The 18,371-nt window shown below is 43.0% G+C and overlaps 1 protein-coding gene across 7 annotated transcripts in view; it reads left to right on the top strand.

Moving 5' to 3' along the window:
- The window catches only part of SHC1 (SHC adaptor protein 1), a 55,290-nt gene that overhangs the window by 15,693 nt on the left and 21,226 nt on the right, over nt 1-18,371 (top strand). For all 7 annotated transcript variants that reach the window (XR_014466114.1, XR_014466112.1, XR_014466113.1 and 4 more), the window contains 2 exons: nt 2,255-2,325; nt 2,456-2,519. Coding sequence is in view for 4 of the 7 variants with exons in the window: in XM_083165918.1 (XP_083022044.1) it covers nt 2,255-2,325; nt 2,456-2,519 (135 nt within the window). In the remaining 3 variants the exon portion in view is untranslated. The remainder of the gene's footprint in view (nt 1-2,254; nt 2,326-2,455; nt 2,520-18,371) is intronic.

Raw genomic sequence — 18,371 nt, 5'->3', positions numbered from 1 at the left:
CATCCTGCTCTTGTGTCTCTCTACCACTCCTGTACACACTACACATCCATCCTGTCATGTGTCATTCTACTACTCCTGTACACATTACTCCTCCATCCTCTCATGTGTCTCACTACTACTCCTGTACACACTACACCTCCATACTGTCATGTGTCTCTCTACTACTCCTGTACACACTACACATCCGTCCTCTCATGTGTCTCACTGCTACTCCTGTACACACTACACCTCCGTCCTGTCATGTGTCTCTACTACTCCTGTACACACTACACCTCCATCCTGTCATGTGTTTCTACTACTCCTGTACACACTACACATCCATCCTGTTCTGTGTCCTCTTGCTACTCCTCTACACACTACACCTCCATCCTGTTCTGTGTCTCCCTACTACTCCTGTACACACTATACATCCATCCTGTCATGTGTCCTTCTGCTACTCCTGTACACACTACACCTCCTTCCTGTCATGTGTCTCTCTACTTCTCCTGTACACACTACACATCCATCCTGCTCTTGTGTCTCTCTACTACTCCTGTACACACTACACATCCATCCTGCTCTTGTGTCTCTCTACTACTCCTGTACACACTACACATCCATCCTGTCATGTGTCTCTCTACTTCTCCTGTACACACTACACATCCATCCTGCTCTGTGTCTCTCTACTACTCCTGTACACACTACACCTCTATCCTGTTCTGTGTCTCTCTACTACTCCTGTACACACTATACATCCATCCTGTCATGTGTCCTTCTGCTACTCCTGTACACACTACACATCCATCCTGTCATGTGTCTCTCTACTACTCCTGTACACACTATACATCCATCCTGTCATGTGTCCTTCTGCTACTCCTGTACACACTACACATCCATCCTGTCATGTGTCTCACTACTACTCCTGTACACACTACACCTCCATCCTGTTCTGTGTCTCTCTACTACTCATCCATCCTGTCATGTGTCCTTCTACTACTCCTGTACACACTACACATCCATCCTGTTCTTGTGTCTCTCTACTACTCCTGTACACACTACACCTCCATCCTGTTCTGTGTCTCTCTACTACTCCTGTACACACTATACATCCATCCTGTCATGTGTCCTTCTGCTACTCCTGTACACACTACACATCCATCCTGTCATGTGTCTCACTACTACTCCTGTACACACTACACCTCCATCCTGTTCTGTGTCTCTCTACTACTCCTGTACACACTACACCTCCATCCTGTCATGTGTCTCTCTACTACTCCTGTACACACTATACATCCATCCTGTCATGTGTCCTTCTACTACTCCTGTACACACTACACATCCATCCTGTTCTTGTGTCTCTCTACTACTCCTGTACACACTACACCTCCATCCTGTTCTGTGTCTCTATATTACTCCTGTACTCACTACACCTCCATCCTGTTATGTGTCTCTCTACTACTCCTGTACACACTACACATCCATCCTGTTCTGTATATCTGCTACTCCTGTACACACTACACCTCCATCCTGTCATGTCTCTCTACTACTCCTCTACACACTACACCTCCAACCTATTCTGTATTTCTTCTACTCCTGTACACACCCATCCTGTCATGTGTCCTCCTGCTATTCCTCTACACACTACACCTCCATGCTGTTCTGTGTCTCTCTACTACTCCTGTACACACTACACATCCATCCTGTCATGTGTCTCTCTACTACTCCTGTGCACACTACACATCCATCCTGTCAGGTGTCCGCCTGCTACTCCTATATACACTACACATTCATCCAGTTCTGTAGCTCTGCTACTCCTGTACACACTACACATCCATCCTGTCATGTGTCCTACTGCTACTCCTGTACACACTACAACTCCATCCTGTCATGTGTCCTCCTGCTACTCCTGTACACACTACACCTCCATCCTGTCCTGTGTCTCTGCTACTGCTGTGTACACACTACACCTCCATCCTGTCATGTGTCTTTGTTACTCTTGTACCCCCACACTTCACCTCCATCCTGTGTTGTGTCTCTGCTACTCTTGTACACACACTTCACCTCCATCCTGTGTTGTGTCTCTGCTACTCTTGTACCCACACTACACCTCCATCCTGTGTTGTGTCTCTGCTACTCTTGTACACACACTACACCTCCATCCTATGTTGTGTCTCTGCTACTCTTGTACACACACTACACCTCCATCCTGTGTTGTGTCTCTGCTACTCTTGTACCCACACTACACCAGCTACCAATCTGTGCTCTTGTCTTGCAGTATATGGGCTGTGTGGAGGTAATGCAGTCCATGCGAGCTCTGGACTTTAATACCCGGACCCAAGTCACACGGTAAGATGTACCACGGGCTAATACTGAGCTGCACTAGTGATGGGGGCACATATACTGTACGTGCAGGCATTGTGCATGTGTACAGCATCCTACCAATGTCATGTGTAACACCTTCCCCATCTACCCACAGGGAAGCCATCAGCCTGGTGTGTGATGCTGTGCCAGGAGCAAAGGGGGCAATACGGAGGCGAAAGGTGAGTTACAGCTGGCACTGCCCTATACAAAGATACTGTGCAGCAAACGTATATGTGAGTGTATAGGGAGAGACCTTACCAGGTGTATATAGCCTAGGTAGTGTGATCACTGAGTGTATATATCACCAGGTGACAGTGACCGCTGTACAGGACTCTTATACAGACACAATAGGGGCTGTATTATACTAATTACCTGATAGTGATGTATATAGCCGGGATGCGGTCATCTATTAGAATTAACTTAGGTCTACAGTCATTAGGTCTACCCCACTAGGTCGACTGGCAGGAAGGTCGACCTGACTTAAGGTCGACATGGGCCAAGGTCGACATGACTTAAGGTCGAATTTGCATAAAGGTCGACATGAGGAAGGTCGACTGGTCATAAGGTCGACATGGGTTTTTCACTGTTTTTTGAGCCGACATGTGCCGACAGGCGGTATTTCATGCCCTACCATCCACTAGGGCGTGGTGGGAGAATAAAATAGTGTGCCGAGCGCAGCGAGGCACCGTGCCCGAAGCATTGCGAGCGAAGCGAGCGCTGCGAGGGTCCGATTCTCATTGCCAACTGTGTCCATGTCGACTATGTAGACATTCGGATCAAAAAACAGTGAAAAACCCATGTCGACCTTATGACCAATCGACCTTCCTCATGTCGACCTTTATGCAAATTCGACCTTAAGTCATGTCGACCTTGGCCCATGTCGACCTTAAGTCAGGTCGACCTTCCTGCCAGTCGACCTAGTGGGGTCGACCTAATGACTGTAGACCTAAATGCAGTCTGACGAATGATCCCATTCCATATAGCCTAGGTAGTGTGATCACTGAGTGTATATATCCCCAGGTGACCGCTGTACAGGACTCTTATACAGACACAATAGGGGCTGTATACTAATTACCTGATAGTGATGTATATAGCCTAGGTAGTGTGATCACTGAGTGTATATATCACCAGGTGACAGTGACCGCTGTACAGGACTCTTATACAGACACAATAGGGGCTGTATTATACTAATTACCTGATAGTGATGTATATAGCCTAGGTAGTGTGGTCACTGAGTGTATATATCACCAGGTGACAGTGACCGCTGTACAGGGCTCTTATACAGACACAATAGGGGCTGTATTATACTAATTACCTGATAGTGATGTATATAGCCTAGGTAGTGTGATCACTGAGTATATATATCACCAGGTGACAGTGACCGCTGTACAGGACTCTTATACAGACACAATAGGGGCTGTATTATACTAATTACCTGATAGTGATGTATATAGCCTAGGTAGTGTGATCACTGAGTGTATATATCACCAGGTGACAGTGACCGCTGTACAGGACTCTTATACAGACACAATAGGGGCTGTATTATACTAATTACCTGATAGTGATGTATATAGCCTAGGTAGTGTGACCACTCAGTGTATATATCACCAGGTGACAGTGACCGCTGTACAGGACTCTTATACAGACACAATAGGGGCTGTATACTAATTACCTGATAGTGATGTATATAGCCTAGGTAGTGTGATCACTGAGTGTATATATCACCAGGTGACAGTGACCGCTGTACAGGACTCTTATACAGACACAATAGGGGCTGTATTATACTAATTACCTGATAGTGATGTATATAGCCTAGGTAGTGTGATCACTGAGTGTATATATCACCAGGTGACAGTGACCGCTGTACAGGACTCTTATACAGACACAATAGGGGCTGTATTATACTAATTACCTGATAGTGATGTATATAGCCTAGGTAGTGTGATCACTGAGTGTATATACCACCAGGTGACAGTGACCGCTGTACAGGACTCTTATACAGACACAATAGGGGCTGTATTATACTAATTACCTGATAGTGATGTATATAGCCTAGGTAGTGTGATCACTGAGTGTATATATCACCAGGTGACAGTGACCGCTGTACAGGACTCTTATACAGACACAATAGGGGCTGTATTATACTAATTACCTGATAGTGATGTATATAGCCTAGGTAGTGTGATCACTGAGTGTATATATCACCAGGTGACAGTGACCGCTGTACAGGACTCTTATACAGACACAATAGGGGCTGTATTATACTAATTACCTGATAGTGATGTATATAGCCTAGGTAGTGTGACCACTCAGTGTATATATCACCAGGTGACAGTGACCGCTGTACAGGACTCTTATACAGACACAATAGGGGCTGTATTATACTAATTACCTGATAGTGATGTATATAGCCTAGGTAGTGTGATCACTGAGTGTATATATCACCAGGTGACAGTGACCGCTGTACAGGACTCTTATACAGACACAATAGGGGCTGTATACTAATTACCTGATAGTGATGTATATAGCCTAGGTAGTGTGATCACTGAGTGTATATATCACCAGGTGACAGTGACCGCTGTACAGGACTCTTATACAGACACAATAGGGGCTGTATTATACTAATTACCTGATAGTGATGTATATAGCCTAGGTAGTGTGATCACTGAGTGTATATATCACCAGGTGACAGTGACCGCTGTACAGGACTCTTATACAGACACAATAGGGGCTGTATTATTTTTTTTTTTTAAATTGAGTAGTTTTTATTGATTTTTTCAAACAAAATAAAGAAAAAAAAAAAAAAGAAAATCCAACATTAAAGTTCTGACATAGGCAGCATGAGCGTATAACATATGATCACAGGCAGTAATATGGATATACACAGAGTACTAAGGTTGCATCAAATAAAGTAAACAATGCTGACTCCTTTCTTATATATGAATATAGCATGATTGCCCAGAGGCGCCATCCAGACAACCCAGATACCAGGAGATATAGGAGCACATTTGTATAGTTGTGATATTTGAAAGTGTACTTAAACTCAACGTTCAGGATGAGTAAGCAGCAAATTGCCATCTGTCAGAAATTTCCTACTAAAACTTAATAGACCTACCAAACACTACCAAAATAAAGTACCCAAATAAATAAAGGACCCAAAGCAAACCTCCCCGTAACCCCCCACCCTGTATAACCTAACCCCAACTGAGGCATACCTGGAGCCCAACCCACTAACCCCTAACCCCCTAACTACACTAACTAAAAAAAAAAAAAAAAACGTCCCCCCACCCCAAACTATGAACTATCAATACCCAACCCACCCACCCATCCTGTGGCGGATAAAGAGCATATGGGCTAATGGGGGGGAAGTGGCCTGGTTACCAAAAATAATGAGCTATCAGGATAAAGTAGAGTAGCAGCATCAAATCGTGACGGCTATATTGCTAAGGGACCAGGATTTAAGGCATCAACTGTAAAAATAACAGAATACGTTCCATAGTACAAGTATGAGCAGTTCCAATTGTGTGTAGAGTACATCATATGTACATATGCCACTTTGGAGCATATGTCAACGTATATAAAACAATACTATCAATTAGTCTGGCCAGTAGTCTACAGTATGTAGATACCAAGTATTTAAATAGTCGAGGCTACGTTCACAACATTCTACCAGGATCAACATTGCCATATTTAAGAACAGGATAGCAGTCGGGCCAGAACATCTAATAATAGAACAGCTTAAAAGGTTGACTACAGGCACATAGGGAAAGAGCTCAAGCTCCATGTCACCCTTAGACACAGGATATATTGGCCGTGTAGAGTCAGACATTGTTCTAAGTTCCTGCAGATGTCCGAAGTAAGTTATAGGATGCAATGAAGGGATGGTAGCCATATCCGGGTGACCAGTAGTGGAACCACTTATAGAGTCGTCAGTAGGCTTGTCCCATAATGTCGCCGGATCCTCATCGCACTCAGGTAGAGATGGTGTAATTAGTACAGAGCCAGGTAATGGATCAAATTCCTGCGCATCTCCAGGATAGCATGGCCCATCTAGATACGTTGGAGCGCCAACCCCCAGTGCAGCATCAAACATTAGGATGAGCCTCTGTGCTGATGCGGCTATGGCATCAAGGATTTGTTGTAGAGAATCCTCCATGGCCCAGGTCACAGGATCTATCATATAGGGTACAAATCGTACAGCAGTCGCCAGAGAGTCACACTGAGGGGCAATGTTAATTTGGAAGGGACCTCCAAGTAGCAGCGGCTCCAGCAGCTATTTCAGGATCTAGTGATTGTCAGCACGAGCACCACAGCTCAGCGAGCAGGTAAGTATGGCAAGATGGTGCCCTCTCCCTCCGTGCGGACAGCAGCAGCGTGACACAGAGGTGCCCGCTTCCCGCCTTCCCCGCTACACACTCCGGAGAGACCTCAGGACACACTGTCCTCGTGCACTGTGATCGCCCACCAGCAGGGCGCCGCGTAATAGAACCCCGTGTGTGTTGCGTCAGAAGCAGTACCTGAGTCCCACTGCTGCAACAAAGCCAATAGTGGATACAGGTCCCTCACGTTCAGTCTCCCAGGCTCCCCGCAGAGTACTGCCAGAAAAGGGGTCATCAGCGGCTGCGGCGCCGCTCGACTGGTAACACCGACGCGGCGGCCAGGCAGGAACGAAGCAGGAGATAAGGGAGATCCAAGATGGCGCCCACACCCGGAGGACAGGGAGCGTCGCGTGCAGCAGGCCGGAACCGTCACCACCGTCTCCACAGGCCGTCCACGAGAGCCACAGGTAGCACAGCGGGCACAGGAGAGTCTTAGAAAGAGAGTGAGGTAAGGGTAGGATGTCTGTGGACACTGGGGCAGGATATTTTTAAAGGATAAGAGAGGAGCTCTCACCCCCAGCGTCCGTCCTCAGTGCAGGTCAAGCCACGCCCCCCCAATAGGGGCTGTATTATACTAATTACCTGATAGTGATGTATATAGCCTAGGTAGTGTGATCACTGAGTGTATATACCACCAGGTGACAGTGACCGCTGTACAGGACTCTTATACAGACACAATAGGGGCTGTATTATACTAATTACCTGATAGTGATGTATATAGCCTAGGTAGTGTGATCACTGAGTGTATATATCACCAGGTGACAGTGACCGCTGTACAGGACTCTTATACAGACACAATAGGGGCTGTATTATACTAATTACCTGATAGTGATGTATATAGCCTAGGTAGTGTGATCACTGAGTGTATATATCACCAGGTGACAGTGACCGCTGTACAGGACTCTTATACAGACACAATAGGGGCTGTATTATACTAATTACCTGATAGTGATGTATATAGCCTAGGTAGTGTGATCACTGAGTGTATATATCACCAGGTGACAGTGACCGCTGTACAGGACTCTTATACAGACACAATAGGGGCTGTATTATACTAATTACCTGATAGTGATGTATATAGCCTAGGTAGTGTGATCACTGAGTATATATATCACCAGGTGACAGTGACCGCTGTACAGGACTCTTATACAGACACAATAGGGGCTGTATTATACTAATTACCTGATAGTGATGTATACAGCCTAGGTAGTGTGATCACTGAGTGTATATATCACCAGGTGACAGTGACCGCTGTACAGGACTCTTATACAGACACAATAGGGGCTGTATTATACTAATTACCTGATAGTGATGTATATAGCCTAGGTAGTGTGATCACTGAGTGTATATATCACCAGGTGACAGTGACCGCTGTACAGGACTCTTATACAGACACAATAGGGGCTGTATTATACTAATTACCTGATAGTGATGTATATAGCCTAGGTAGTGTGATCACTGAGTGTATATATCACCAGGTGACAGTGACCACTGTACAGGACTCTTATACAGACACAATAGGGGCTGTATTATACTAATTACCTGATACTGATGTATATAGCCTAGGTAGTGTGATCACTGAGTGTATATATCACCAGGTGACAGTGACCGCTGTACAGGGCTCTTATACAGACACAATAGGGGCTGTATTCTAGTAATTACCTGATAGTGATGTATATAGCCTAGGTAGTGTGATCACTGAGTGTATATATCACCAGGTGACAGTGACCGCTGTACAGGACTCTTATACAGACACAATAGGGGCTGTATTATACTAATTACCTGATAGGGATGTATATAGCCTAGGTAGTGTGATCACTGAGTGTATATATCACCAGGTGACAGTGACCGCTGTACAGGGCTCTTATACAGACACAATAGGGGCTGTATTATAGTAATTACCTGATAGTGATGTATATAGCCTAGGTAGTGTGATCACTGAGTGTATATATATCACCAGGTGACCGCTGTACAGGGCTCTTATACAGACACAATAGGGGCTGTATTATAGTAATTACCTGATAGTGATGTATATAGCCTAGGTAGTGTGATCACTGAGTGTATATATCACCAGGTGACAGTGACCGCTGTACAGGACTCTTATACAGACACAATAGGGGCTGTATTATACTAATTACCTGATAGTGATGTATATAGCCTAGGTAGTGTGATCACTGAGTGTATATATATCACCAGGTGACCGCTGTACAGGGCTCTTATACAGACACAATAGGGGCTGTATTATAGTAATTGCCTGATAGTGATGTATATAGCCTAGGTAGTGTGATCACTGAGTGTATACAGTATATCACCAGGTGACAGTGACCGCTGTACAGGACTCTTATACAGACACAATAGGGGCTGTATTATACTAATTACCTGATAGTGATGTATATAGCCTAGGTAGTGTGATCACTGAGTGTATATATCACCAGGTGACAGTGACCGCTGTACAGGACTCTTATACAGACACAATAGGGGCTGTATTATAGTAATTACCTGATAGTGATGTATAGAGCCTAGGTAGTGTGATCACTGAGTGTATATATATCACCAGGTGACCGCTGTACAGGGCTCTTATACAGACACAATAGGGGCTGTATTATAGTAATTGCCTGATAGTGATGTATATAGCCTAGGTAGTGTGATCACTGAGTGTATACAGTATATCACCAGGTGACAGTGACCGCTGTACAGGGCTCTTATACAGACACAATAGGGGCTGTATTATACTAATTACCTGATAGTGATGTATATAGCCTAGGTAGTGTGATCACTGAGTGTATATATCACCAGGTGACAGTGACCGCTGTACAGGACTCTTATACAGACACAATAGGGGCTGTATTATACTAATTACCTGATAGTGATGTATATAGCCTAGGTAGTGTGATCACTGAGTGTATATATCACCAGGTGACAGTGACCGCTGTACAGGACTCTTATACAGACACAATAGGGGCTGTATTATACTAATTACCTGATAGTGATGTATATAGCCTAGGTAGTGTGATCAGTGAGTGTATATATCACCAGGTGACAGTGACCGCTGTACAGGACTCTTATACAGACACAATAGGGGCTGTATTATACTAATTACCTGATAGTGATGTATATAGCCTAGGTAGTGTGATCAGTGAGTGTATATATCACCAGGTGACAGTGACCGCTGTACAGGACTCTTATACAGACACAATAGGGGCTGTATTATACTAATTACCTGATAGTGATGTATATAGCCTAGGTAGTGTGATCAGTGAGTGTATATATCACCAGGTGACAGTGACCGCTGTACAGGGCTCTTATACAGACACAATAGGGGCTGTATTATACTAATTACCTGATAGTGATGTATATAGCCTAGGTAGTGTGATCACTGAGTGTATATATCACCAGGTGACAGTGACCGCTGTACAGGACTCTTATACAGACACAATAGGGGCTGTATTATACTAATTACCTGATAGTGATGTATATAGCCTAGGTAGTGTGATCACTGAGTGTATATATCACCAGGTGACAGTGACCGCTGTACAGGACTCTTATACAGACACAATAGGGGCTGTATTATACTAATTACCTGATAGTGATGTATATAGCCTAGGTAGTGTGATCACTGAGTGTATATATCACCAGGTGACAGTGACCTCTGTACAGGACTCTTATACAGACACAATAGGGGCTGTATTATACTAATTACCTGATAGTGATGTATATAGCCTAGGTAGTGTGATCAGTGAGTGTATATATCACCAGGTGACAGTGACCGCTGTACAGGACTCTTATACAGACACAATAGGGGCTGTATTATACTAATTACCTGATAGTGATGTATATAGCCTAGGTAGTGTGATCAGTGAGTGTATATATCACCAGGTGACAGTGACCGCTGTACAGGACTCTTATACAGACACAATAGGGGCTGTATTATAGTAATTACCTGATAGTGATGTATATAGCCTAGGTAGTGTGATCACTGAGTGTATATATCACCAGGTGACAGTGACCACTGTACAGGACTCTTATACAGACACAATAGGGGCTGTATTATACTAATTACCTGATAGTGATGTATATAGCCTAGGTAGTGTGATCACTGAGTGTATATATCACCAGGTGACAGTGACCGCTGTACAGGACTCTTATACAGACACAATAGGGGCTGTATTATACTAATTACCTGATAGTGATGTATATAGCCTAGGTAGTGTGATCAGTGAGTGTATATATCACCAGGTGACAGTGACCGCTGTACAGGACTCTTATACAGACACAATAGGGGCTGTATTATACTAATTACCTGATAGTGATGTATATAGCCTAGGTAGTGTGATCACTGAGTGTATATATATCACCAGGTGACCGCTGTACAGGGCTCTTATACAGACACAATAGGGGCTGTATACTAATTACCTGATAGTGATGTATATAGCCTAGGTAGTGTGATCACTGAGTGTATATATCACCAGGTGACAGTCACCGCTGTACAGGGCTCTTATACAGACACAATAGGGGCTGTATTATACTAATTACCTGATAGTGATGTATATAGCCTAGGTAGTGTGATCACTGAGTGTATATATCACCAGGTGACAGTGACCGCTGTACAGGACTCTTATACAGACACAATAGGGGCTGTATTATACTAATTACCTGATAGTGATGTATATAGCCTAGGTAGTGTGATCAGTGAGTGTATATATCACCAGGTGACAGTGACCGCTGTACAGGACTCTTATACAGACACAATAGGGGCTGTATTATACTAATTACCTGATAGTGATGTATATAGCCTAGGTAGTGTGATCACTGAGTGTATATATCACCAGGTGACAGTGACCGCTGTACAGGGCTCTTATACAGACACAATAGGGGCTGTATTATACTAATTACCTGATAGTGATGTATATAGCCTAGGTAGTGTGATCACTGAGTGTATATATCACCAGGTGACAGTGACCGCTGTACAGGACTCTTATACAGACACAATAGGGGCTGTATTATACTAATTACCTGATAGCGATGTATATAGCCTAGGTAGTGTGATCACTGAGTGTATATATCACCAGGTGACAGTGACCGCTGTACAGGACTCTTATACAGACACAATAGGGGCTGTATTATACTAATTACCTGATAGTGATGTATATAGCCTAGGTAGTGTGATCACTGAGTGTATATATCACCAGGTGACAGTGACCGCTGTACAGGACTCTTATACAGACACAATAGGGGCTGTATTATACTAATTACCTAATAGTGATGTATATAGCCTAGGTAGTGTGATCACTGAGTGTATATATCACCAGGTGACAGTGACTGCTGTACAGGGCTCTTATACAGACACAATAGGGGCTGTATTATACTAATTACCTGATAGCTATGTATATAGCCTAGGTAGTGTGATCACTGAGTGTATATATCACCAGGTGACCGCTGTACAGGACTCTTATACAGACACAATAGGGGCTGTATTATACTAATTACCTGATAGTGATGTATATAGCCTAGGTAGTGTGATCACTGAGTGTATATATCACCAGGTGACCGCTGTGCAGGACTCTTATACAGACACAATAGGGGCTGTATTATACTAATTACCTGATAGTGATGTATATAGCCTAGGTATTGTGATCACTGAGTGTATATATCACCAGGTGACAGTGACCACTGTACAGGACTCTTATACAGACACAATAGGGGCTGTATTATACTAATTACCTGATAGTGATGTATATTGCCTAGGTAGTGTGATCACTGAGTGTATATATCACCAGGTGACAGTGACCGCTGTACAGGACTCTTATAGAGACACAATAGGGGCTGTATTATACTAATTACCTGATAGTGATGTATATAGCCTAGGTAGTGTGATCACTGAGTGTATATATCACCAAGTGACAGTGACCGCTGTACAGGACTCTTATACAGACAAAATAGGGGCTGTATTATACTAATTACCTGATAGTGATGTATATAGCCTAGGTAGTGTGATCACTGAGTGTATATATCACCAGGTGACAGTGACCGCTGTACAGGGCTCTTATACAGACACAATAGGGGCTGTATTATACTAATTACCTGATAGTGATGTATATAGCCTAGGTAGTGTGATCACTGAGTGTATATATCACCAGGTGACCGCTGTACAGGACTCTTATACAGACACAATAGGGGCTGTATTATACTAATTACCTGATAGTGATGTATATAGCCTAGGTAGTGTGATCACTGAGTGTATATATCACCAGGTGACCGCTGTACAGGACCCTTATACAGACACAATAGGGGCTGTATTATACTAATTACCTGATAGTGATGTATATAGCCTAGGTAGTGTGATCACTGAGTGTATATATCACCAGGTGACCGCTGTACAGGACTCTTATACAGACACAATAGGGGATGTATAATACTAATTACCTGATAGTGATGTATATAGCCTAGGTAGTGTGATCACTGAGTGTATATATCACCAGGTGACAGTGACCGATGTACAGGACTCTTATACAGACACAATAGGGGCTGTATTATACTAATTACCTGATAGTGATGTATATAGCCTAGGTAGTGTGATCACTGAGTGTATATATCACCAGGTGACAGTGACCGCTGTACAGGGCTCTTATACAGACACAATAGGGGATGTATTATAGTAATTACCTGATAGTGATGTATATAGCCTACGCAGTGTGATCACTGAGTGTATGTATCACCAGGTGACAGTGACCGCTGTACAGGACTCTTATACAGACACAATAGGGGCTGTATTATACTAATTACCTGATAGTGATGTATATAGCCTAGGTAGTGTGATCACTGAGTGTATATACCACCAGGTGACAGTGACCGCTGTACAGGACTCTTATACAGACACAATAGGGGCTGTATTATACTAATTACCTGATAGTGATGTATATAGCCTAGGTAGTGTGATCACTGAGTATATATATCACCAGGTGACAGTGACCGCTGTACAGGACTCTTATACAGACACAATAGGGGCTGTATTATACTAATTACCTGATAGTGATGTATATAGCCTAGGTAGTGTGATCACTGAGTGTATATATCACCAGGTGACAGTGACCGCTGTACAGGACTCTTATACAGACACAATAGGGGCTGTATTATACTAATTACCTGATAGTGATGTATATAGCCTAGGTAGTGTGATCACTGAGTGTATATATCACCAGGTGACAGTGACCTCTGTACAGGACTCTTATACAGACACAATAGGGGCTGTATTATACTAATTACCTGATAGTGATGTATATAGCCTAGGTAGTGTGATCACTGAGTGTATATATCACCAGGTGACAGTGACCGCTGTACAGGGCTCTTATACATTCACAATAGGGGCTGTATTACACTAATTACCCGATAGTGATGTATATAGCCTAGGTAGTGTGATCACTGAGTGTATATATCCCCAGGTGACAGTGACCGCTGTACAGGACTCTTATACAGACACAATAGGGGCTGTATTATAGTAATTACCTGATAGTGATGTATATAGCCTAGGTAGTGTGATCACTGAGTGTATATATCACCAGGTGACAGTGACCACTGTACAGGACTCTTATACAGACACAATAGGGGCTGTATTATAGTAATTACCTGATAGTGATGTATATAGCCTAGGTAGTGTGATCACTGAGTGTATATATCACCAGGTGACAGTGACCTCTGTACAGGACTCTTATACAGACACAATAGGGGCTGTATTATACTAATTACCTGATAGTGATGTATATAGCCTAGGTAGTGTGATCACTGAGTGTATATATCACCAGGTGACAGTGACCGCTGTACAGGACTCTTATACAGACACAATAGGGGCTGTATTATACTAATTACCTGATAGTGATGTATATAGCCTAGGTAGTGTGATCACTGAGTGTATATATCACCAGGGGACAGTGACCGCTGTACAGGACTCTTATACAGACACAATAGGGGCTGTATTATACTAATTACCTGATAGTGATGTATATAGCCTAGGTAGTGTGATCACTGAGTGTATATATCACCAGGTGACAGTGACCGCTGTACAGGACTCTTATACAGACACAATAGGGGCTGTATTATACTAATTACCTGATAGTGATGTATATAGCCTAGGTAGTGTGATCACTGAGTGTATATATCACCTGGTGACAGTGACCTCTGTACAGGACTCTTATACAGACACAATAGGGGCTGTATTATACTAATTACCTGATAGTGATGTATATAGCCTAGGTAGTGTGATCACTGAGTGTATATATCACCAGGTGACAGTGACCGCTGTACAGGACTCTTATACAGACACAATAGGGGCTGTATTATACTAATTACCTGATAATGACGTATATAGCCTAGGTAGTGTGATCACTGAGTGTATATATCCCCAGGTGACAGTGACCGCTGTACAGGACTCTTATACAGACACAATAGGGGCTGTATTATACTAATTACCTGATAGTGATGTATATAGCCTAGGTAGTGTGATCACTGAGTGTATATATCACCAGGTGACAGTGACCGCTGTACAGGACTCTTATACAGACGCAATAGGGGCTGTATTATACTAATTACCTGATAGTGATGTATATAGCCTAGGTAGTGTGATCACTGAGTGTATATATCACCAGGTGACAGTGACGGCTGTACAGGACTCTTATACAGACACAATAGGGGCTGTATGATACTAATTACCTGATAGTGATGTATATAGCCTAGGTAGTGTGATCACTGAGTGTATATATCACCAGGTGACAGTGACCGCTGTACAGGACTCTTATACAGACACAATAGGGGCTGTATTATACTAATTACCTGATAGTGACGTATATAGCCTAGGTAGTGTGATCACTGAGTGTATATATCACCAGGTGACCGCTGTACAGGACTCTTATACAGACACAATAGGGGCTGTATTATACTAATTACCTGATAGTGATGTATATAGCCTAGGTAGTGTGATCACTGGGTGTATATATCACCAGGTGACAGTGACCGCTGTACAGGACTCTTATACAGACACAATAGGGGCTGTATTATACTAATTACCTGATAGTGATGTATATAGCCTAGGTAGTGTGATCACTGAGTATATATATCACCAGGTGACAGTGACCGCTGTACAGGACTCTTATACAGACACAATAGGGGCTGTATTATACTAATTACCTGATAGTGACGTATATAGCCTAGGTAGTGTGATCACTGAGTGTATATATCCCCAGGTGACAGTGACCGCTGTACAGGACTCTTATACAGACACAATAGGGGCTGTATTATACTAATTACCTGATAGTGATGTATATAGCCTAGGTAGTGTGATCACTGAGTGTATATATCACCAGGTGACAGTGACCGCTGTACAGGGCTCTTATACAGACACAATAGGGGCTGTATTATACTAATTACCTGATAGTGATGTATATAGCCTAGGTAGTGTGATCACTGAGTGTATATATCACCAGGTGACCGCTGTGCAGGACTCTTATACAGACACAATAGGGGCTGTATTATACTAATTACCTGATAGTGATGTATATAGCCTAGGTATTGTGATCACTGAGTGTATATATCACCAGGTGACCGCTGTACAGGACTCTTATAGAGACACAATAGGGGCTGTATTATACTAATTACCTGATAGTGATGTATATAGCCTAGGTAGTGTGATCACTGAGTGTATATATCACCAGGTGACAGTGACCGCTGTACAGGACTCTTATACAGACAAAATAGGGGCTGTATTATACTAATTACCTGATAGTGATGTATATAGCCTAGGTAGTGTGATCACTGAGTGTATATATCACCAGGTGACAGTGACCGCTGTACAGGGCTCTTATACAGACACAATAGGGGCTGTATTATACTAATTACCTGATAGTGATGTATATAGCCTAGGTAGTGTGATCACTGAGTGTATATATCACCAGGTGACCGCTGTACAGGACTCTTATACAGACACAATAGGGGCTGTATTATACTAATTACCTGATAGTGATGTATATAGCCTAGGTAGTGTGATCACTGAGTGTATATATCACCAGGTGACCGCTGTACAGGACCCTTATACAGACACAATAGGGGCTGTATTATACTAATTACCTGATAGTGATGTATATAGCCTAGGTAGTGTGATCACTGAGTGTATATATCACCAGGTGACCGCTGTACAGGACTCTTATACAGACACAATAGGGGATGTATAATACTAATTACCTGATAGTGATGTATATAGCCTAGGTAGTGTGATCACTGAGTGTATATATCACCTGGTGACAGTGACCGCTGTACAGGACTCTTATACAGACACAATAGGGGCTGTATTATACCAATTACCTGATAGTGATGTATATAGCCTAGGTAGTGTGATCACTGAGTGTATATATCACCAGGTGACCGCTGTGCAGGACTCTTATACAGACACAATAGGGGCTGTATACTAATTACCTGATAGTGATGTATATAGCCTAGGTAGTGTGATCACTGAGTGTATATATCACCAGGTGACAGTGACCGCTGTACAGGGATCTTATACAGACACAATAGGGGCTGTATTATACTAATTACCTGATAGTGATGTATATAGCCTAGGTAGTGTGATCACTGAGTGTATATATCACCAGGTGACAGTGACCGCTGTACAGGACTCTTATACAGACACAATAGGGGCTGTATTATACTAATTACCTGATAGTGATGTATACAGCCTAGGTAGTGTGATCACTGAGTGTATATACCACCAGGTGACAGTGACCGCTGTACAGGACTCTTATACAGACACAATAGGGGCTGTATTATACTAATTACCTGATAGTGATGTATATAGCCTAGGTAGTGTGATCACTGAGTGTATATATCACCAGGTGACAGTGACCGATGTACAGGACTCTTATACAGACACAATAGGGGCTGTATTATACTAATTACCTGATAGTGATGTATATAGCCTAGGTAGTGTGATCACTGAGTGTATATATCACCAGGTGACAGTGACCGCTGTACAGGGCTCTTATACAGACACAATAGGGGATGTATTATAGTAATTACCTGATAGTGATGTATATAGCCTACGCAGTGTGATCACTGAGTATATATATCACCAGGTGACAGTGACCGCTGTACAGGACTCTTATACAGACACAATAGGGGCTGTATTATACTAATTACCTGATAGTGATGTATATAGCCTAGGTAGTGTGATCACTGAGTGTATATACCACCAGGTGACAGTGACCGCTGTACAGGACTCTTATACAGACACAATAGGGGCTGTATTATACTAATTACCTGATAGTGATGTATATAGCCTAGGTAGTGTGATCACTGAGTGTATATATCACCAGGTGACAGTGACCGCTGTACAGGACTCTTATACAGACACAATAGGGGCTGTATTATACTAATTACCTGATAGTGATGTATATAGCCTAGGTAGTGTGATCACTGAGTGTATATATCACCAGGTGACAGTGACCGCTGTACAGGACTCTTATACAGACACAATAGGGGCTGTATTATACTAATTACCTGATAGTGATGTATATAGCCTAGGTAGTGTGATCACTGAATGTATATATCACCAGGTGACAGTGACCGCTGTACAGGACTCTTATACAGACACAATAGGGGCTGTATTATACT

The sequence above is a fragment of the Crinia signifera genome, chromosome 12, assembly GCF_055691185.1.
Source record: "Crinia signifera chromosome 12, ASM5569118v1, whole genome shotgun sequence".
Lineage (NCBI taxonomy): Eukaryota > Metazoa > Chordata > Amphibia > Anura > Myobatrachidae > Crinia > Crinia signifera.
This window is presented reverse-complemented; position numbering and strand designations above follow the sequence as displayed.